The following is a 22980-nucleotide window of genomic DNA, read 5'->3' on the forward strand; positions in this document are numbered from 1 at the left end:
CACAACATCTCCCTCTCCCGGCGTGCTAACAGCACGGTGACTCGGTGAATGTACCGCGTTCCGTCTGCAGACGTCACACGAGAACACCTTGCATGCACAGGTGGCCACGTGTGTGTTGTGTTTGTTTATTCATGAGTCCAGGGAGGATCTAGGGGAGTGTGTGGGCAGGGAGTGGGCCCTTCACACCCACTGCAGTGATGCAAAGCACGGCCCACCCCGGACTGGAGGCAAGGGGACCAGCCACTTTTTGTGCACACTGAGCTTTAGTCCCCCTTCCCTGAGCCCCGGAACTAGCAGCGTGGACAGATGCTGTTTTGTCCTCCTCTTTGGCTGTAATGAATGGGCCGGCCAGGTGCTCAAGCAGACTTCACAAACCTCATTGTGGCCCCCCAGCAAGAGGGGGTGCGCACAGCAGGCCAGGGAACACTGCTGGGACTGTGTGCACCCCGAGACCCATGAGACAGGCATAAGGGGGCATAGAAACTGGAGCCTGAGCCCTGCTGTGTTCTCTCAGGCCAGGAAAATTGACACAGCCTCTGGAAGGATTCCCTCTTGCCGTCGATTTGCTCTTTAACCCGTGTCTTTTCACTTGCTCCAGGGAAATTCTGTTTTTCTTCCACCCCTCACAGGAAGAAGCACATTGCCGAGCTGACACCGTCCTGCAGCATGGTTGCCTGAGACAGCAGCTTCCACGCTCGCTGGAATAACTGGAGGGAGAAATATGAAACCTTAGCCCGTCCGCCCGGGGAAAAGAGTTTCAGGATGGCGGCTCAGCGCATCCGGGCTGCCAACTCCAGCGGCCTCCCGCGGTGCAAGTCCGAGGGGACCCTGATTGACCTCAGCGAAGGGTTTTCAGAATCGAGCTTTAATGATGTCAAAGGTGAGCTCCCGGGCACGGCACTGGCTGAGGGGGAAAACGCAGCGTGCCAGCGCTCAAGACCCAGAGACTCTGCCACTTCCGGGCTGCCAGGTTTCGCGTTCAGATAACTGAATCTGTGCTGCCCAAACTTCGTCGTGTTATGAATTCAGCCCTGAAACAACCCCGTGTGTGGTTTTGTTTTGATGTGTTGGGGAGGTTGTTTTGAATTTTTCCCCTGAGTAATGAAACAACTTCTTAATGAAGAATATTCTTTCTCTTTACGTGAGTTTTGGTGGCATTAAGACAGGAGCGTGGTAGAACAGAGAACCAGGGGGAAGGAGAGTGTGGTGAGTCAATGAGGTCCTGAGAGCCCCTGGAGGATAGAAGAGGTGGTCTGGGACAGGGGTCAGCATACCTTCTCTGCAGGAGGTCACAGGGTAAATACTTGAATCCTTGCAGGCCATACAGCCTCTGTCACAGGTGTTTAGCTCCGGGATTGCACCAAGAAAGCAATCATAGAAGAGAGTAAACAAGTAGGCATGGCCGTGTTCCAACAAAACTTGACAAAAACAACCACCTGGATCACAAAAACAGCTGACAAACCCAGGGGCTAGAGTTGGCCCACCCCTGGTTTAGAGGTGGACCCGGGATTTAATCGTTGAGTCTGTGTTTTCCTAACAGCTCCATAAAACTGGGCTGGTGGTGAAGTCTATTCTTAGACACTAAAGAGGGTGCTGGTGGGTCATTTTTCTCCATCCTGCCCTCACTAGCCATCATGGTATGTCTCCTGTGAGGTTCCTGGCATCTGATGTTTCATCATCATCATTACCATCATCATCACCACCATCATCAGCTGACTTTACTGGTGAATTCTGTTGAAATGATCCACTGTGCTGCCTAGAGACAGCTCAACAGCAAAAGCTATCTCTTTACCTTTATATCGTTAGTCCCTGGCACAAAGTTGGTGCTAAATAAACATTTCTTGAGCTAAACTGCTTTCTCCCAGATAAAATCATGACACTTTACCCTGATATAGTAAACATTGTATGTGCACGTTTCTGCCTTTTCTCTTCCATTAATCCTCAACTTCTTCCTCTTCCTGTCCGCCCTTTATTCTCGTGGCCCTGAGCATCGCTTAAATGGTCTTCTAAAGAAAAGACTAGCCAAGGTATCATGCGTGTGTGCTAAGTCGCTTCAGTCATGTCTTACTCTTTGCGACCCTGTGGACTGTAGCCCACCAGGCTCCTCTGTCCATGGGATTCTCCAGGCAAGAATACTGGAGTGGGTTGCCTTGCCCTTCTCCAGGGGATCTTCCTGACCCAGGGTCTGAACCTGCGTCTTTTATATCTCCTGAACTGGTAGGTGGGTTCTTTATACTACTGCAGCCACCTGGGAAGCCCCAAGGAATCAGGAGGCTTTATTAATAAGAGCAGCGGACCTATTGGGTGTTATAAATAATCGAGCCATTTAATTTTTGTAGTCAGGTATTGGGCAGTGTTTTCCTTATAACCCAGCTACTCACAGTTGAAGCGGGAAACTGGGAACTTAAGTTGTGGGGTTTGGGCTGGGGATATTGAAATGAAGGGCAGAGAGTGGAGCGTTGAAAGATGATGACGCTGATCCTAAAAGAACACTGCAGCTGGGAGGGAAGGCAGGCGAGCCAGCCAGGGGTGTGAGGCAGGGCCGGTTAGCTTAGAGGGTGGGGTGGGAAGAGGCCCCTGGACCATACTCGCGAGGGGGCACCCTGTGGCCCAGACAGCTCCCTGCACATCGTGATGATGAAGCCAGCTTCAAGGTGGGATCTTATTTCAGGCAAAATATCTGCCGCAATGTCATCTGCCCCTGATAAATGTTTTTTCCTATATAAGAACCAAGGTAGGAAATGTATTATTCAGTAAGTTGAACCTCCTGACACCTGGGGATATTTTTTTTTATTAAAAATCAAAGTACCTGTGAATCTGGGCAGCACTCTCCAGAATTCATTAAGATGGAATTTGATAGGGATTTTCCTGCATCTGACTTAATGGAAGTCCCAGCCTCTTGTCCCCGGGTGTCTGTGGCACTCGACTGATTAAGAGGCAGGTCTTCGCAGGGAGCTCACTCCGAGGTCCACCTCCACAGGGTCCCGACTAGAAGGGGTGCTGTCTCCCATCAGATGAGCCTCATCCTTAAGTGAAGTCTGTAACCACTCCTCTCCTAAGAAGAGAGCTTGGAATATTAAGTAAAACCATTTTTATTCTTCAGTCTTGGTAAGACTCAAGTGATCATTTGCACTGATACATTTTTCTCAGGCTACATCCTGCTTAATAGCTTTGGTTTTTAATTAAAAAAAATATTACTGTAAGGGAATTATTCTGGAGGAACGTAATAGGGATATAACTTTTGAGGAAGTCTAACAAGATTTTCATAGCTGGCCAGCTTTCTTTAATTTTCATTTGGTTTTAATTTTTATGTGACACTTTCATGAGACGTGTCAAGGAAACAAAAAATTGTTTGTATTCCTGGAGCCTGTGACTGGAAAACAAAATAGGAGGGAAGATCTTATGCTATCCCTTGGACCTCAGCTGACCCAGCTCCCTTCTTTCCACCCCCCCTCGAAGTTGTTGTCTTTGACTTGGCTGTTTTTATTCACTCCCTCCTTTCTGTGTTAAGTGATTTCTCTCCGGTGTGATTTTACAGAAGGGCAAAGCCAGGGGAGTGCCAACTTTGACTTCAGCGAACACCTTGTTGCAATAACATGGATGTTGCTTCTCTGCTGTAAGCAGCTACTGTGAGCAAGATGCACCCTAACAGAGCGTACAACCTAGTGGGGCAATGGAACCCTCCCCCCCCAACAAAAACCAAAATAAATATGTAAGGACATTTTATATCGGTTGATGATAGATGCTACGGAGAAAAATTAAATTAGGAAGGGGCTCGAGGTGTTTACTGCTTTATTTATTTTTTAAACATTTTATTTTGCATTGCGTACAGCCAATTAACAATGTGATAGTTTCAGGTGAGCAGCGAAGGAACTCGGCCATACATATACTCAGCCATACATATCCATTCTCCCCCAAAGCCCCCTTCCATCCAGGCTGCCACATAACCTGGAGCAGAGTTCTCTGTACGATACAGTAGGTCCTTGTTGGTTATCCATTTTAAATATATCAGCGTGTACATGTCCATCCCAGACTCTCTAACTATCTCTTCCCCACAGCAACTATAAGTTTGTTGGTTTTGTAAGTCCTTTGCTTAGACTAAGTATCATTATGTTCATCACTTCATCAGCATTGTCTCATTTAATCCTCACCAGAGCCCATTGAGGATAGATGGTTTATCCGTCAACAATCCCAGGCTCCAGAGATCCCACAGCTGCTAAAGTGAAAGTGAAAGAAGTCGCTCACTCGTATCCGACTCTTTGTGACCTCCTGGACTACACAGTCCATGGAATTTTCCAGGCCAGAATACTGGAGTTGGTAGCCGTTCCCTTCTCCAGGGGATCTTCCCAACCCAGGGAGTGAACCCAGGTCTCCTGCATTGCAGGTGGATTCTTTTACCAGCTGAGCCACCAAGGAAGCCCTAAGGAGCCCAGCTCTGATGATCCCAGAGCCAGATTTTCCCTGACACCCCAGACTTGGTGGTAGGTGACAGCTTCCAAGGCCCAGGTACACACCCTGCCAAGCATATCTCTGTAATTTAGTTAATGTAAATAAATAGAAACTTCCTACCTTATTTCCTGAGAGTTTGCTGAAGAAATACAATTTAATTTGTTATCATTTCCTTTATACAATTTAATTTATTATTATTTCCTTTAGGAAAAGGAAATGGGCAGGTGAATTTTTTTGGCAGGAGGGCCGATTTGATAGACTAGTATATCTGTTGACTTAGTCATACATTAAACAAGATGAAAGTGTCGTTCCTCTAAAAATGTCCTTTCTTCGCTTGTTCACATAGACAACTAAGAAAATTTGCTCTCGTTTTTCAGTTACAGGAAGGCAGCAAACTCTGTAAAACAAGACACAGCTGGGGTGAGGAAGGGGGCCAAGATAAGGGCTTATTTCCATCAGAAAGAAATGTCTTCATCCTCTTAACCCTAATCCTCTACGTATATGTACTTTGTCACCTATGGGAGGTTTTTAATTATCCGTTATTTTTCAAAACACATCCTACTTGTTTAGATGACTTTTTCTTTTCTGCTGTTCCAATTGCTGCCTACATTGGTAACACATAGTTGGACACCAAGAGCCATAAATTAGCTTGAGTCAGTTGTTTAAAGTGTTGGCATTTTTTCAAATTGCTTAAAGAGTTGTTCAAAAGAACGTGAATTACGACTGAACCTCAGCCTTTAATTTTCAGGGGATGAGGGAGAAATCATTTCATGGTGTTCTTCTGAATGATTGTTTAAAAGAGGTTGAAAGAGACCCGACTCAAAAATCTTATTTCATATAAACAGTTTGATGAAAAATGGGTTTAACTTGGGAACCAGGAAATGGGTCTGCTTATCAAGGGTACGTTCCCCTCGGTTTATGTATTTCATTTTGAAGGGAGAGAGTGGAATTGGTTCTTAGACACAGAGATTCTTTCTGGTCTTTGGTTACATGCACTGGGTCATTTAATACTGTTTTTCTAAATCACTTTCAACTTCTCTTTTGACCTAACAGCAGTCCCAATAAGTTAGTTACATCAAGAAAAGTTAACAGTTAAAAGGAGATGTTTAAAACCCCAGTTGGTATTGTTCAGTCAATAAGTCATGTCTGACTCTTTGCGACCCCGTGGACTATAGCACTGCAGGCTTCTCTGTCCTTCACTATCTCCCAGAGATTGCTCAAACTCATGTCCACTGAGTCTGTGATGCCATCCAACCATCTCATCCTCTGCCGCCCCCTTCTCCTCCTGCCTTCAGTCTTTCCCAGCATCAGGGTCTTTTCCAATGAGTCATCTTTTTGCATCAGGGGAACAAAGTATTATTGTAAGTTCAGCATCAGTCCTTCCAATGAATATTCAGGGTTGATTTCCTTTGGGACTGACTGGTTTGATCTCCTTGCAGTCCAAGGGACTCTCAACAGTCTTCTCCAGCACCACAGTTCGAAAGTATCAATACTTCAGCGCTTAGCCTTCTTTATGGTAAAACCCGGGACATCTGATGATTCCATCATGCTGATTTGCGTTTCTGTGGATGGTGGAGAGGCTTTCTACCTGACTTAGACTGTGATTGGGATGTGATGGAATTTGGGAAGAATTCAGACCCCAGATTTCACTGGTTGATTTCTGTCGGTTATGCCTGGCTTCTTGTCTCCACGTCAGGGGTGATGGTTTCCCAGGCCTCTTTTCTCCGTGGCTTGGGACAACATTCTGCCTCTTCCCGGGAGCCCACCCTCACCTCCTGTTCTTTATTTTGCACAGTGCCTTCTCCCAGTGCCTTGCTCGTCGACAATCCCACACCCTTTGGAAACGCGAAGGAGGTGATCGCAATCAAGGACTACTGCCCAACCAACTTCACCACCCTCAAGTTCTCCAAGGGCGACCACCTGTATGTCCTAGACACGTCGGGCGGGGAGTGGTGGTACGCGCACAACACCACTGAGATGGGCTACATCCCCTCCTCCTACGTGCAGCCCTTGAACTACCGGAACTCCACCCTCAGCGACAGCGGGATGATCGACAATCTTCCAGACAGCCCGGACGAAGTCGCCAAGGAGCTTGATTTGCTCGGGGGATGGACGGATGCCAAGAAGGAATCCAGCAAACCCTACAGTAATAATCCTTTCTGGAACGGGGTCCAGACGAACCCGTTTCTCAATGGGAACGTCCCGGCGATACCCGGCACAGACGAGCTGATGCCCAGAAGCGCCGTGGACTTGCTCCTCTTTGACACGGGGACATCCTCCTTCACCGAGTCCAGCTCAGCGACCACCAACAGCACTGGCAACATCTTCGACGAGCTGCCAGCCGCCAGCCGCCTCCCCGCGGAGCCGCCCGTCAAGCGGGACAACCCTTTCTTCCGAAGCAAGCGTTCCTACAGCCTATCGGAGCTCTCCGTGCTCCAGGCCAAGTCCGACGAGCCCGCGTCCTCGGGGTTTTTCACAGGCTTGAAATCACCGGCCCCGGAGCAGTTCCAGAGCCGCGAGGACTTCCGGGCCGCCTGGCTGAGCCACCGGAAGCTGGCCCGGTCTTGCCACGACTTGGACCTGCTGGGCCAAAGCCCTGGGTGGGGCCAGACCCAGGCGGTGGAGACGAACATCGTGTGCAAGCTGGACAGCTCGGGGGGCGCCGTGCAGCTGCCGGACACCAGCATCAGCATCCACGTGCCCGAGGGCCACGTGGCCCCCGGGGAGACGCAGCAGATCTCCATGAAGGCTCTGCTGGATCCCCCGCTGGAGCTCAACAGCGACCGCTGCAGCTCTATCAGCCCGGTGCTGGAGGTGAAGCTGAGCACGCTGGAGGTGAAGACCCACCTCATCCTGGAGATGAAGGTGTCAGCCGAGGTGAAGAGTGACATTTTCAGCAAAAGCACGGTGGGCCTCCAGTGCCTGAGGAGCGACTCCAAGGAGGGGCCCTACGTCCCCATGCCTCTCGCCTACAGCTATGGGGACACAGTCCAGGTCCAGCTGGACAACCTGGAGCCCTGTATGTACCTGGCCATCGTCGCCCATGGCCCGAACATCCTCTACCCTTCCACTGTCTGGGACTTCATCAATAAAAAAGTCACTGTGGGTCTCTACGGCCCCAAACACATCCACCCGTCCTTCAAGACAGTGGTGACCATTTTCGGGCATGACTGTGCCCCAAAGACCCTCCTGGTCAGCGAGGTCACCCGCCAGGCCCCTAGCCCGGCCCCAGTGGCCCTTCAGCTCTGGGGCAAGCACCAGTTCGTCCTCTCCAGGCCCCAGGATCTCCAAGTCTGCGTGTTTTCCAACATGACCAACTACGAGGTCAAAGCCAGTGAGCAGGCCAAGTCCGTGAGAGGGTTCCAGGTGAAGCTGGGCAAGGTCAGCCGCCTCATCTTCCCCATCACATGCCAGAACCCCAGCGAGCTCTCCGACTTCACCCTGCGGGTTCAGGTAAAAGACGACCAGGAGGCCATCCTCACCCAGTTTTGCGTGCAGACCCCCCAGCCGCCCCCGAAAAGTGCCATCAAGCCGTCCGGGCAGAGACGCTTCCTCAAGAAGAACGAGGTGGGGAAGATCATCCTGTCCCCGCTGGCCGCCACCACCAAGTACCCGACGTTTCAGGACCGCCCCGTGTCCAGCCTCAAGTTCGGCAAGTTACTCAAGACGGTGGTGCGGCAGAGCAAGAACCACTACCTGCTGGAATACAAGAAGGGCGACGCCATCGCCCTGCTCAGCGAGGAGAAGATCCGGCTCAAGGGGCAGCTGTGGACCAAGGAGTGGTACATCGGCTACCACCAGGGCAGGGTGGGCCTGGTGCACGCCAAGAACGTGCTGGTGGTGGGCAAGGCGCGGCCCAGCCTGCTCACAGGGCCCGAGCTGAGCACGTCGGTGCTGCTCGAGCAGATCCTGCGGCCCTGCAAGTTCCTCACCTACATCTACGCCTCGGTCCGCACGCTGCTCATGGAGAACGTCAGCAGCTGGCGCTCCTTCGCCGACGCCCTGGGCTACGGGGACCTGCCGCTCACCTTCTTTTGCCGGGCCGAGCTGGACAGTGAGCCCGAGCGGGTGGCGTCCGTCCTGGAGAAGCTGAAGGAAGACTGCAACAACACAGACAACAAAGACCGGAAGTCCTTCCAGAAGGAGCTCATGATGGTGAGTGGCCGGCGGGGGCCCAGTCTGGCCTTAGAGCCCTGGCAAGCGTGGGCACAGGCGTGGTTTTCTCAGTCGGTGGGCCCGGGGTCTGGGGCCCCTCTCTGCTCCCGGACAATCACGTGCACCTGTGGACAGGCATTTACGTGGGCCTCGGAGAGGGGAGCCCCAAACAGCTCAGTGCCACCAGGGCCCAAGGGTCATTCCGGCCTCCTCCCATTGACTTTGTGAGCTCCTTGGAGGTCCAGGGTGCATCTCCCCCTGCCGGTTGAGGGGGTCGGGGTACAGGGGGCCTGTACCTCACTCCTGTTAAGACCTCCTGGGAGGAGATCCACCCTTTCACCGGATCTCCAGCGGGACCTGTGTCATGAAAGTTTGATGAACCACTGCCCCAAAGTCTGACTATATCAACGATGTGACTTTTTCTCTCCAGGCCTTACTTGAAGGCTCCACCCTCCTCAGTATCATTTCCTCCTCCTCCTTTTTGCTTCTGTTTGATTTGGGGTGACGTTGTTGTTGTTCAGCTGCTCAATCGCGCCCAACTCTTTGCCAGCCCTGTGGACTGCAGCACGCCAGCCTTCCTCATCCTTCACTATCTCCCAGAGCTTGCTCAAACTCATGTCCATCGAGTTGGTGGTGCCATCCCACCATCTCATCCTCTGTCATCCCCTTCTTCTGCCTTCAATCTTTCCCAGCATCAGGGCCTTTTCCAGTGAGTCGGCTGTTCATGTCAGGTTGCCAAGGTATTATTAGGGCTTCAGCATCAGTTCTTCCAGTGACTATTCAGGGTTGATTTCCTTTAGGAAACGAGTGAGGACAGCCTCTGTTTTGCCAGCACAACCTGGGAACTGGAATCCTAAGTACAGAGGGGGCGGTTAGAGCCCCCCCTGCTGGTTAGAGCTCTTAAACCTACCGGAAAGCACCTTCCGGACCCATTCACAGCTTCCAACAGTCCTGGGCTCTGCGCTGGTCACTCTAACTGCCGGTGCAGTTACCTGGGAGAAGCTTAATGTCTTCTGGGCGTCCCTGGTTGAATTCATGCCAGCAGACATTCTGTTGATTCTTTCTGTAACAGAAGCCGACTCAGTTCCCTTCCCCGTCCCCCGATACGAACACGTCACTAGTTTTTGTTCCCGTGAGAAACCCGTGGCTTGGTCATAGCTTTATTTTTTCTTTTTCCGCCCTTTCCACACAGCCCTTTTCACCTCCTAAGCCCTGTAAGGTATGACTCCCAGCGCCTCTGCATTTCTGCCAGCTCAACTCCCCTCCTTCCCCCAGCACCTGCCATTCTGAGTGAGTGCCTGTTGCAGTGGATGGGTCCGGTGTGTCTGTGTGGGTGTGAGGGAGTGTGCGTGGATGGAGGTGTTGCATTCACATCCTGTGCTGCCCCCTGGGCCTGGGGGGCACAGGAGGGATACGGTCCACGGGGGCATGGCCCCTGCTGCAGGGAGCATGAACGGCAGCCTAACAGGAGGCAAGGCATCGAGAAAGACCCCTTGACGGTGGCCCCACAATAATACAAAGTGCCAGACACACGAGCGGGATAAGAGCCTGGCTTTGCCCACAGGAGGGAGGCCGGACCTGGAGGTGGCAACCAGGAGGTCACTGAGGGCATCCATCACTGATGGTAGCTTCAGTGGGGAGGAAGCCCGTTGTCATGGCAACAGGGGTGGGGACGAGATTGGGGTGGGCAACAGAGGAACCTGCCCAGGTGCTGGGTGGGGCTCCCGCACAGCGAGGAGCCAGGGCCCCCACTTAGGGGGTGTCCCGCCGGCCCACCCACGAGATCAATTCTCGCAGTTTGCGTCCAGCCTGAGTTGCACGGTGCCCTCGTGGATGGACCTTGTGCAGGGGGGCAGGAGGGAGCTTCCAGCAGGGATTCTCCGTGATGGTGGAATGATGTGCATTCATGGACCATGAAGGGTATTTAATCGTTCCTTCATCACAGCTGGAAATCGCTCACCTTGAATGGGGCAGGATGAATGGACCTGGGCGGACCGAGGAGGTGGCACTCAACTTCCATTTCCAACTCATTTCTTTTCATCTTTTTGTTCAACTTGGGGAACTTTCTCTGACAGCAGGTTTTTCAGGAAACTTCCTTGGGTTAGTGTGTGTTGGGGCGGGGGTGGTCCATGTGCAACTCAGACCTCCCCCCGTCCCCTACCAGCCCCCCACCCACCAGGATTCCCAGGAAAGGAGGAAATGAAATCTGACCTTGGCAGGAACGTGGCCCCGGGACAAGGTTAGATTTGTGGTGCAACAGTAAAACCAGTTTTGCAGTGTTTCCCCTCTCCCGCCCCTCCCCGGCTCCTCTCCTATCTCCTCATCTTGTGGGCTGGCAGGTTTGAATGATTGGCCAAACTTCTAGAAACCACAGGCTGATTTATCCCAGCGTGTCTGGGGAGTCACTGGAAACCAGGTGTTTTATTTCCAGGGACTTAACAAATCACTAAGGAGTCAGGCTTCCTGCGGCCTCAGTGGCTGATTTAACCCACTCCCCGCTCTTCAGCCCCATCACAGGCAGACCACCTCCTTCCACCCCTCTCGTTTTGAAGGTAGTTTTCTGTTCAGTTATGACTCCTTGGTTTGGAAGCAGTGATTGAATGAATTAAAAGTGGTGAAGGTTTTCGGACAGTAAATTTGCAGGCAGATGAGAAGGAAAAAGGAACCAAGGACTGAGTTGTCCAGCCTTCTGCTGCCCTTAGAACAAGGTCCAGCCCCTTCCTCTGGCCCACAGGCCCTGTAAGACCCGGCTGGGGCCATACCAGCCCCTGCACACCGGCTGCACCAGCAGCCGTTTCTCTGTGTCTTGGACACACCTGGCCGCCCCTGCCCCGGCCTCTGCACATGCCGTTCCCTCTGCCTAGAATTCTCTCTGCTCCCATTTCACATGGTTGTGTTTTCTGTCCTTCAGATCCCGGCTAAGATGCCCTTGTCAGACCTTTCCTGCTGCCCTCGATGAAGCCTCTGGGTCACTGCACCAGACTCACTGTATTATTGTAGCTTTGTCTTCATGGCGCTTTCTCAAATCCGAAATGCTCTTGTTTGCTTGTATTCATGGTCCTTATCATTAGACTAATTGGATATGAACTCCACCAGGGAGAGGATGCTGGCACACAGGAAACACTCACGTATTTGATGAATGAGTGAATATGTGATTGAATGAATGAGTGGTGCAGGCTGAGAACCTGACCTGGACGCAGTCTCCTGAAGTGAGGTGTGTTTCTGTTCTCCAGCTCTGTTCCTTCTTTCACTGTTTTAGTACATCTGTTCAATATCAGAGCTGGTCCGGCAGCATCTTGTGTACCTGTGACCTCCAGCTGTTTCTCTGCGGCCCTGTCCCACCCGCACGTATGACCACTGTGGAAAGCACCCCTCTGTCCCCGGTCTGCCCAGCTATCCAGTACAGGCCCTGCTGTCTGTGACAAAAGATGGCTGTCCAACACGGGTGATGCTACCGCCACCCCGACTATCATGAAAGTGGGGGGAGGAGAGACGCTGACCCTGAAGAGAGTAGCCAGGATGGACGGAGCTCGCGGAGCACCCCCAGGCATAAGAGAGCATTGAATGAACCCCCCGTAGGATCACTTGGCTGGCAGGACTTGTGGGTTGGGAAGATGTTGGAATAGGCACCACATATTTGAAGAGCTTCTGAAGTCAAATTCTGTTGTCGGAAACAGGCCCGGAGAACGGGTGGTGGGTACACGGCTGTGGCTTCTAACAGAGCTCAGAAGAGCCGCCCCGTCCGGCCAGGGCGGGTGTTTTTACTCCATGTTCATGAAACACGTCTCGGGTGTCTGTCTACTGTGCCCTTATTTGGGGGGTAGGGTGTTGCATCTTTCCTTGAGGGAGATGCAGAGTGAACACCCACAGGAGTGCAGGACAGACCAGAGATGGGTCCCAAAGAAAAGATCTCCTTGACGTGAGTGGACCAGGGAAAGGCAGTGTCAGGGAGGGGCTGACACGGGGGGATAGGCCATGACCCCCCCAGCAGAGAGGGACTGTTGGGTTGAAGGCACAACATGGGCAAGGGCCAAGGGTGCAGGGGAGCAGGGCATGGGGAAGAACCAGAGGCCAGGGGAGGCCAGAGGCTGGGCTGAGTCGAGATGACCGCGTACTGATGGCGAGGTAACAGCTGGATACCAGCTGGGGGTAACCCAGGCTGGATGATGCCTGTGCTTTATTCCTTGGGGTGGGCCAGGGGATGGTGTAAGTGTTTTAGGGGACGGGAAGGGGACCCAGGTGTGTCCTCCTCCTTGGGGACCCACCAGGTGTGTTGATGCACCTTGTCACCTCCCAGCCTCCGAGCCACACAGCCGACAGTCAGTGCCCACCCCGCCACCCACCGCCCTACCCTTAGCCTTAGCAAGATGGTGGGTGGCCTGTGCGGCAGCCCTGGGCTTTCTCTTCCATCCTACCATGCTGGGTGGGGGTCAGATGGCCCCAGGTCTGTGCTGTGGCCCAGAGGGGCGGTTCCCAGGCCACATGCACATCCACGCTGACCTTCAGAGCCCCCCGGGGTCCTGGGTTTGGCCTGCTGCTGTGGCTCATCCCAGATTTTGCTTTTTCCCAAAATGAAGATAGTCCTCATTGGCTTTTCTATTTGTGAAGACGGCAGATGCTCTTTTTGCATTGCGATTTGCCAGTCCTGAGAAACAGCAGCAGAAGCCCCCACCCCCGCTCCAGGCCTGTCTTCCAAAGCAGGCTGTGTTAGCGATCTGCAGTGTAGACAGCGCGGGTCTTCCTCCATTCCCTGGGTTTGCCCTGCACTGTCTGTGGTCAGCTTCTTCCCCTGGAGCACATGAGCAGGCGGCTCTGGGTCTGTGCGGAGCTGCGGTCCCCAGCGGGGTGGGTGCTCTGGTCCTCCGTCTCCAGGACGGTGATGGCGCCTGGTCTCGCCGTTACCAACACTGCTCCGAGGCAGGTCCCGGCCCCGTGACTCTGCAGGCTTGTCCCCTCCATTTCATGACAACATTCTGCCAGCTGCAGGTGCCCTCCAGAGAAGGAGGAGCCAGCGTTGGCCATGGCAGCAGGGTTACGTTGAGGCGAGCAAGGCCTGAGAGTGACGGGGGAAGATTTAAAAGCCCACCGGTGTCCGTCTCTGTCTCTGCAGCGACTGGACTGAATGGCCCCTGTGGGTGGCTGTGCACTCTCCTCGCCTCTCTGAGCCTTGGGTTGCCTTGTCAGGGGTTTAGTTTTGTTTTGTGAGGGTGAGAGGGCTTCCGCAGGGGGTTCAGGGGTAAAGAACCCAGCTGCCAATGCAGGAGATGCGAGTTCGATCCCTGGATCAAGATCCTCTGGAGAAGGAAATGGCAACCCACTCCAATATTCTGGGAAATCCCATGGACACAGGAGACTGGTGGGCTACAGTCCAGGGGATCGCAAAAGAGCTGGACACGACTGAGCGGCTGAACACGCAGCATGCGTGAGGGTGAGACATGACAGAGTGTGTTCTTCTGTTTTAAAAGCATCAGTGCTGCTTTTGACACACTTTGTGGGTCTGGGGAAGAGTTTTCTGAGTGTGGTTGAAAATCCAGGTGGAAAACATGGCTGCATGTTTGTTCCAGGACTTTGTGACTACGCTGAGTGGAGGAAAGGGTTTGGCTCACACGCTAGGACTGTGGCGATTTGGGTGATGGCCATCTCATGTGTGTGTGTGTGTGTGTACACGGGTGTGGAGGGTGGCAGACAGAACCCTGAGGAACCCAGCTCAGTAAGAACTGGAAGTGTTTTCATCTAGCAACACTCTTTCAATGTAAGAGATTATTCTTGACTCTGGGGGATACACCGTGAGGGAGCGTCTAGGAGTCTGTCCTTCTGCCTGCGGGGGAAGGAGGGAAGGAAGGAGAGTTGGCTGGAACTGCAGGAGGAACCGGGCTGTGGGCAGGGTGGCCTCTCCTGAAGGGAGCAATCGGAACTGGTCCTGGGGCCGCCAGGAATGAAGCTGTTGGGGTGGGTGACCAGTAGTCACGGGTGGTGGCAGTGGGAGTCCAGGAGCGGGAGGGAAGGATGCTGTGGGCTCTCGGGGGAGTTTCTCTGAAAAAGAGAAAGTTGCTGTAGAATACAAGTCTAGGCAGGTGGTGGTTTTAGGGGTAAGGTTGGAGGTGAAATCAACGCTGAGAACCTGGAGAACCGAATGGAAATAAGGGGAGTGTTGAGATCAAGAACAGTTGGGGCTGGACAGATTGGGATGAAGGGGTTCTGTGAAATGGGAGCAAAGCCACCTCCCCCAGAAGAGGATGCAGCTATCTACCAGCTGTGCACTTAGCAAGGTTCCCGGGCTCTTCCTGCCAGGTAGTCCCAAAGCCCCTGGGGCATACAGGGAGGAGCAGGGTTGCCGTGGTGACTGCCCTTCTGGTGTTTGAACATCTCCGGAATGGAAGCTCGGCTGGAATGAGATAACAGCAGAGTGACACTTTGTCATATTCTCATAAGAAGTGAAGCGAAGTGAAGTCGCTTAGTCATGTCCGACTCTTTGCGACCCCATGGACTGTAGCCCACCAGGCTCCTCCATCCTTGGAATTTTCCAGTCAAGAGTACTGGAGTGGATTGCCATTTCCTTCTCCAGGGGATCTTCCTGACCCAGGGATCGAACCCGGGTCTCCTGCATTGCAGGCAGACGCTTTACTGTCCGAGCCACAGGGAAACACCATTCTCATAAGAATGTCTTTTCAAATGGGGACTGGCACCCTGGCCCGAGGGCCCCTGCTTTTGTAAAGGAAGCTTTCCTGGAACACAGCCCTGTCCACTCGCTCAAGTGGTGACTGTGCTAGTCTTACACCCCACCGCAGTCAGGTCGCCAAGGCAGAGACCCCTTGCCTGCAGAGCCAAAAAATAGATCCTGGCTCACCCTACAGAGCAAGCTTGGCCTCCCTGACCTAAGTCACGGGTCACTCCAGCTACTGAGAGTCGAGCTGGGACCAGCGTGCTTTGTTTCACTGGGTGTTTTCTGTTTTCTGCTATTACCTGTGTTAACTTGTGTGTGCAGAAATTAAAGAGGTGCTGCAGGGAAAATGTTCCAGAACCAGACCCCTGCAGCTGAGAAATTTTTTATTTCTGAGATTTGGTGGGCACCCAAAACTCATCCTTCAGAAAAAAAAAAAAAAATGCGTGAACTACCCCTTGGTGTTGGTGTGGGCAGCACCTGGTCCCAGCTGTGGCCGCTCCGGGACCAGAGAGAGGGGCTGAGTTTCTCAGGACCTTTGTCCCTGTCCCCTGTACCCTGAGGAGAGAGCAGCTTTGATCACCCCCACCAGGGATCCCCGAAGCAGAAGCAGGTGACTCTGAAGTGTTCTGTTCCCTGGAAAACAGGACACTTGCAGAGCCAGGCAGCTGAGCACACACGTACTGCTGGGATGCTCTGAGGAAGCCTGGGAGGGACCGTTGTCACTGGGGGTCGGCCAGATCCTTCAAGGACCCTCCTTCCCCTGTGCATCTGGACTCAAACCATAGCACGCCAAGAGTTTGTTTTTTTGTTTTTTTTTTTTTTATTCAAATATAGTTGATTTACAGTGTTGTGTTGATTTCTGCTGCACAGTAAAGTGATTCAGTTATACATATAATAGAGACATTCTTTTCATATTTATTATGGTTTATCACAGGATATAGATTATAGTTCCCTGAGCTATACAGTAGGACCTTTTTTTTTATTATTATTATTCAAGCAAAAGAATTTAAATTCTGAATTCTACCAATGTGTCACACATCTCCCCCAAACCACGAACATGCTGTACATGTTCTAGTACAAATCTAGTAAGCATTTAATTTTTTTTCAAACAATGTCACTTGAAGATATCCAAGTTCAAAGAGAGCAGTTTCTGAAATGTCTAAATCATTGTGCTGAAGTCTCATGTGCAGGTCCTGAAGTCACGTGGTACCCACAGAGCTGGCAAGGCCATTGGCCTGAGTGCCGGGAAAACTACCTACCTCCCCTCAGTCCCCTCGAGCTGTGGGACCCTGGACAGGCCACCCAGCATCTACAGGGTCTGTAAAACAGACACCATGCTGCACTCCTGTCCCCTCGAGCTATGGGACCCTGGACAAGTCACCCAGTGTCTCTGGGGTCTACAAATCAGACACCACGCAGCCCGCACAGTGGGTGGGAGCCGGGGACAGGCTGTCTGCAGGCCAGACCAGCTCCAAAACTGGATCCCTGTCCTCTTAATTTTATCTGCAAACTGGGGTGAGCTTGGCTTCTCTCCATGGGGCTTCTGGGGAGTAGATGAGCCCCATGCCTGGCTCACCGGAAGGACTCAGTGATGGCAGTTTATTTATAAAGACAAAAACCAGAAAAAGAACACATGGTCCTCCCTTCTGGTTTCCCACCTTAAAGCCAATTGCTAACCCCTTGGACCTTGGACGGCTTCAGAATGAGCTTATGCTTTAAAGGTAAAGATTGAGATGCCCATGCATTCAAGGAGCGCCCCCTGCCCAAAGTCATCGTCCCTTCATTTTGTTAAGTTCCCCCAAATAAACGTAAAGCTTCGACAAGAATACTCAGTCTAAAATAGCTGTGTTCTTTCAAATAGCAGACCAGCAGACTGACCCTGCTCAGATGCCAGGCTGCCCACAGCTTCACAAAATGTTTGAAGCGAACAGTGTGTTTGGCTCAGCTGGGGAGGGGCTGGCTGGGAGGTGTGTTGATGTTTTTAGCACTTTTTCTGCGGAGCCTTGAAGTGACAGCCTCAGGTGCTTGGACAGAGTGTAGAGGGACAGAAAGGAGGTGGGCCTGGTCTCAGCATCCTTCCCATGGTATCCTCGATGTCCGAGGGCCCCAGGGCACCTCAGACCCCACTGCTGGGGCCCCGGAGGCTCTCCTCTGCAGCTGTTAGGCTGTAATCCAGGGATGTGCTGGGTGGATGAGGTTGGGGTGAGCCTTGGTTCTGTGGCCCGGGTGGGTCTGGTCCTCACTGAGTCTTCTCCTCCTGCCGGGGCTCCATCCTGGCTGCCCACAGTCACACACTCTGTGTTGGCTCCACAGGACCTGCAGCCCAACACCCAGCAGATGTCCGTGTGGCTTGGGGTCACGTCTGTGGACAGTAGGCCTGTGGGTTTGTGCTACTGTTGTAGATTCATTTCTTTAAGCCAGAAATGTTAGTGTGACCCCCACCTCCAGCCTGGGCTGCACAGAACCCCAGGGCGGTGAACCCTGTGTTGAAAGCCTGCCCGATGGACCAGCCGCTCACCTGGATGGGGGATGACGTCCAAGGTGGGGCCACGTGCTGTTCAGGTCACAGGGGGACGTGGGCTGGGAATCTGCCCATTGCCTCCTTCCCAGCTGACAGCGCTTCTCTCCTCCTGACCCCCCATCCATCCACAGTTAGCGAGCCCTGTGCAGAGACATGTTGGAAATCTCTCACGGTTTTGAAAAGGGTGGGGTCCCATCGATTCTGGAGACTCTTGATGGTTTGGCCTCTCTCAGCCTCCCTGCATCCTGGCCCTTCGCATGTCTCCAGAACCACAGGGTCCCGGATCTCGGTCTGCACTCCAGGTCCCAATCTGAGCCCCCGCTCGCGTCTCTTCTGTGATTCGGGGCTCCCCACCCACTGACGGCAGCTTGTCCTGCTCTGCGCCCAGACCATCCTGCACTGGCCGTCTGGGCCAAGGGCATCACTTCTCCAGTTTCCCCAGTGGCGGTGGGAACGCATGAACAGCCGTCATCTCACCCAGCCCGCCCATCCGTGTCCTGGGGCTGCCGAGTGGAAGGACCGTAGACTGGGAGGCTCCAAGCAGTTGAGGTTTATCCTGCCTCGGTTCTGGGGCTGTCGCAGGGTTGGCCTCTCTGGGGGCTCTGTGGGGTCTGTTCATGCCTCTCTCCCAGCTTCTGGGGGCTCCGGTGATGCAGCTGCATCACCCTGTCCCTACTGCCACCTTTCTGTGGACGTCTTCCCTCTGTCTCTGCGAGTCTGTTTCTCTCCACGTAAGGACACCAGTCGTTGGATGAGGGACGCACACCCTAGTCCACCAGGGCCAAAGGGTAGCTGGTTCCATCCGCAAAGACCCTGCTGTGATTTATAGTCATACCGGGAGGTTCCAGGAGGGCGAGCATGTGTGGGCGGGGGGCCCAGTACCTCCTGCGATGGTGGGTTCCAGCAGTGCGGGTGCTCAGGCCACGCAGCATCTGGGATGTCAGCACGTGGTCTCTGCCGGGCCGGCTTCCGGTGAACCCAGAGCCTACCCTCGGCCCCGCCTCATCCCCGCCCCTTCCTCCTCAGGCCTTACTGAAGATGGACTGCCAGGGCCTGGTGGTCAGACTCATCCAAGACTTCGTGCTCCTGACCACGGCAGTCGAGGTGGCGCAGCGCTGGCGGGAGCTGGCGGAGAAGCTCGCCAAGGTGTCCAAGCAGCAGATGGATGCGTACGAGTCCCCCCACCGGGACAGGAACGGGGTGGTAGACAGTGAGGTGAGCCCGGCCCCCCTTCCCTCTGCCTGTCAAGTGCGGTGGTGACGGCATCTACATTAGAGCACTTTAGGAGGACAGATGATGAAGCGTGAAGGCACGTGCTCAGCGCAGCGGAGCCTCACGATGAGAGGGAGCATGTCCGTCCTTCTCGGGATCCTTAGTTGGGAGCCAGGCCCTGGGTGGTGGCGAGGTTGCTCTGCCGTCAGGAGGGACATTGGAACAGCATCCTCAGAACTGCCGGTCCCTCGCTGATCCTGATCTTAAATTACCTTCAGCCCGACTGGAGGACGCGGGATGATGGGGCTCCGCCCCACACAGGGTAGGGTGGACAGATCCTGGTATGCTGTCGGCTTCAGCCAAGGCTGGTTGGGTCCCTTGCTCAGAGAGTCTGTTTTCTCACTTGTTTTGTGGAGGTCACTTTAAGCTTCTGGAAAGATGGAAAGGCTCTCGAGACCTAGGAAGCAGGAAGTCCCCAGGATAAGGGCATCCTTTACTGATGTGGCCAGTTTCTAAACAAATGGAAAGTACTGCGGGGGTTGGAAGGAAAGAGGCCCCTTCTTTTGGCTCGGCCACTACACAGTACTGATAGCTTACAGTGAACGGCGTTGGATTCATGATCTCTGAAGAAGATTTAGCTTCGGGACCAGGGGGCTTGATCACTCAAGAGCTTTTGTGTAGTAGAGTTTTATTAAAGTGAAAGATGACAGAGAAAGCTTCTGACATGGACTTCAGAAGGGGGATGGAAAGCGCCCCCTCACTAGTCTTATAAAGGCCGTATATACTTTTACCAGACCCACTCCCAAATTAAGATGAGAACTGACAACAGAAAGGTCTTAACCAGACCCACTCCCACAATAAATGTCTTAAGATAACAAGATTAGTCAGAGGGTTCTTGTTAGGGAGAAGCATGAACTTGAGCAAGATACTTTGTTATATTGACTAAGACAAAGCAACGTAGGAAAAATCATGTGTCCTTTTCTCCTTGAGAGCCCCAGACCCCTCTCTCCTTCTCGGGGACCCTGGACTTCTTATCAACTTACCTAGTAATTGACTCTCTCAGTCCTGCCCCGCTGCTCTCCTGCAAAGTGCCTTCTTCCCTCTGAGATGTGCTAGCCCAGGACGGGGTCAACTCTGCTTCGGGGTTTGTGATGCTGGTGCTAGGAGAGGTTAACTCGGACCAGCTCTCTCAGCATCTCCTAATATTTGCCCTCTCTTTTGGTTTTGGACGACTGCACCATCCAGGCCATGTGGAAGCCCGCCTACGACTTTCTCCTCACCTGGAGCCACCAGATCGGGGACAGCTACCGGGACGTCATCCAGGAACTGCACATCGGCCTGGACAAGATGAAGAACCCCATCACCAAGCGCTGGAAGCACCTCACGGGGACCCTGATCCTGGTGAACTCCCTGGACATCCTGCGAGCCGCCGCCTTCAGCCCCGTGGACCACGATGACTTCGTGATTTGAACGGGTCCCCCACCTCCTGCTGCTCCGGGGCGTGTGCCCTCTGTCTGCCCCCGATGCCCAGGCGGGCACATGGCACTGGGGAGGGAGGGAGGGTTAGCTGCTCAGACAGACCCAGGGGCCCTCCCCACTGGACCCTCACCCAGGACTAAGCACACGTGTGATGTTCCACCTGCCTTCTCCATCATGGGGGAGGCCTGAAGGGAATTTCTACTGCAGGTAGTTGCCAATCAAATAGCTTTCTATTTGTTAAGTATAAATTTAAATTTAAAATCAGTTTTTTTTTGTTTTTTTTTTTTAAGTATGGGGGTAGGGCATACCAGAAAGGTGGTTATCTAATTTTTTACTGGACCCTAAATTAAAAGAAGAAAACACTTCTTAGGGTCGGATACTGTTGAGGTTTTTATGTTCTATAAAGACCTTTTTAAATTATGTGACAGATGTATATATGTATTTAAGGGTTGTGGGAGCATTTCTGGTTGTCAGACACACTTTGCATTTCAACACGGAGCATGGGAAGACACTTGTTCAAGTGCTGGACCTTTTTGGCTCTGTACTTGTGAAAAAGAAATCAAATAGGAAATGTGGTGTCTCACTAAATGAGTCTAGTTGGTGCCTGCCCATTCTTTCCGAGGCTGTCTGGTCCTACGCTTCCCTCCTGTTTTTCTTACCTTCCGTACCTTGGCCTCGTGTTGCAGGAAGGATCAGCCACGACACAGGGGAGGTCTGTCTGAGCCCCTGCCTGTGTGCCCTTCGTCCTGCAGAAGAGCTACGCCACCCAGAGCCAAGTGGCCCCCGCAGCTCTGAGAGGTCGCACCCAGCTTCTCCCGGGGGCAGGGAAGGCTTGCTGCAGAGCTTACAGCCTCTCTTCTGGGCACAGAGAACACATCACCACAAGCACACCCTATGCTGATGATGTCCAGAGATGCCTGCTGGCATTTGCCAAACTCCACTTCACCTGAAATGGAGCCCTTCTCCCCTCCTCGTCTGTCCATCTCTCCTTGGAAATAAATAGCGTAGGGAAATCTTTAAAGACAGAAAGCAGCATGAAGGTTATCTGAGCAGGATGACCATTGTCTGAAAATGCTCTCACGTAAAATCTGAGACTTGGCTGACGGTTGCCTTGATGACTTGATGGCTGGAGATCACCTTGCTGGGCTGAATTCTACAGTCACGTGTGGTTGCATCATATCGGAAGAAAGTGAGGGATGGGCATGAAGAAACATCTGGAGGATCAATAGAGTCGATGCCCGGGAAGGTGCCAGGACACGCGCCGTGCTTACGTGAGCGATGCACCATCTGGGATTCCGGAATCTCATTCTCTAAATCTGCTTGCTGGAAGCGCGTCAATTACTTAATATAATCCATTTAAATCCCTTATTGGTCTAAAACATTCTATTGAGTCCGATTCGGAAGACCCACAGCTAGAAAACAGCAACAAAAAGAACACTACAGACTTTATGCTGCAAAAACCGAGACACCCCACAATCCCCCTCCCCGTCATCCCACGGAATCACCTTACATTCTGCACTCCACTCTCCGCCTTCAGTCTTCCCAGAGAGCATCTCTCACTTTTCCCCAAAGAAGAAACAAAACCAGTCGCACCTTAAATACGGAGATTTTTTTCCTCAGGGGCTTTAAATAGTTTCCTATGCAACGTGTCTTGTAGCACAAATTCAATTGTACGAAAGTTGCAGTAAATTTTCTTTGGATATTTTAACCTAATTGTGTGTGTGTGTGTGTTTTTTTTTTCTGTACCCAACCAGACTTTAAGCACAAAGCCTAGTGTATCTATGCACGGAACAATGTCCCGTTTCCCCCCTCCGCCCCCCACCATGGTCAAGGTGACATGATATAGATGACAGGGGGACGTTTGGGTTAGTGGGGATCTTGTTTTCTTGCTGCTGATTTAATTGCTCTTGTGATATAGGAATCTCAGTCATTACTGATTAACGGGAATCAGTGTGGCCCAGAGCACCCCCACCTGGAATTGGCCAGTCCCACACCCACCGTACACGGCTGAGTGTGGACATCAGGTAGAGCTAGAGAGCCTCCCAGAGGCCTTGCCCTCACCTCGCCCTCGGAATACCACGTAGCTCAGGGAGCGAAAGGAGAAGGCCATGGCACCCCACTCCATATTCTTGCCTGGAAAATCCCATGGACGGAGGAGCCTGGTGGGCTGCAGTCCACGGGGTCGCACAGAGTCGGACACGACTGAAGCGACTTAGCAGCAGCAGCAGCAGGGAGTGAACGGAATGGGTTGGGGGCAGCCAGTGGAGCCCAGCCCCACCTGGAGGTGATGGGGAGGATGGGGAGGGCGATGGCCTCCTTTAGAAGTGACCTTAGTCCAGGGTTAAGGGGTAAGCCGGCGCCAGCCAGGCCAGACCAGGGGAACGGGGCGTCTGCAGCATTGAGGGGGCCCAGGGACCACCGGAAGCCGACCCCTCCCCAGGCCTGGGGTGTGCTGAACAAGCAAGAGCCTCTGAGAGCACCTCTGCCCCCCTCACCAGCC

The 22980-nt window shown here is 52.9% G+C and overlaps 1 protein-coding gene across 3 annotated transcripts in view; it reads left to right on the plus strand.

The window, feature by feature from the left end:
* The window catches only part of SH3BP4 (SH3 domain binding protein 4), a 95415-nt gene extending 73222 nt beyond the window's left edge, over positions 1–22193 (plus strand). For all 3 annotated transcript variants that reach the window (XM_043462052.1, XM_043462054.1, XM_043462053.1), the window contains 4 exons: positions 630–880; positions 6245–8604; positions 18816–19004; positions 20247–22193. In XM_043462052.1, the coding sequence (XP_043317987.1) occupies positions 763–880; positions 6245–8604; positions 18816–19004; positions 20247–20471 (2892 nt within the window). In that variant the 5' untranslated portion in view covers positions 630–762 and the 3' untranslated portion in view covers positions 20472–22193. The remainder of the gene's footprint in view (positions 1–629; positions 881–6244; positions 8605–18815; positions 19005–20246) is intronic.
* The last annotated feature ends 787 nt before the right edge of the window (positions 22194–22980 follow it).

The sequence above is a fragment of the Cervus canadensis genome, chromosome 2 (assembly GCF_019320065.1).
Source record: "Cervus canadensis isolate Bull #8, Minnesota chromosome 2, ASM1932006v1, whole genome shotgun sequence".
Classification (NCBI taxonomy): Eukaryota; Metazoa; Chordata; class Mammalia; order Artiodactyla; family Cervidae; genus Cervus; species Cervus canadensis.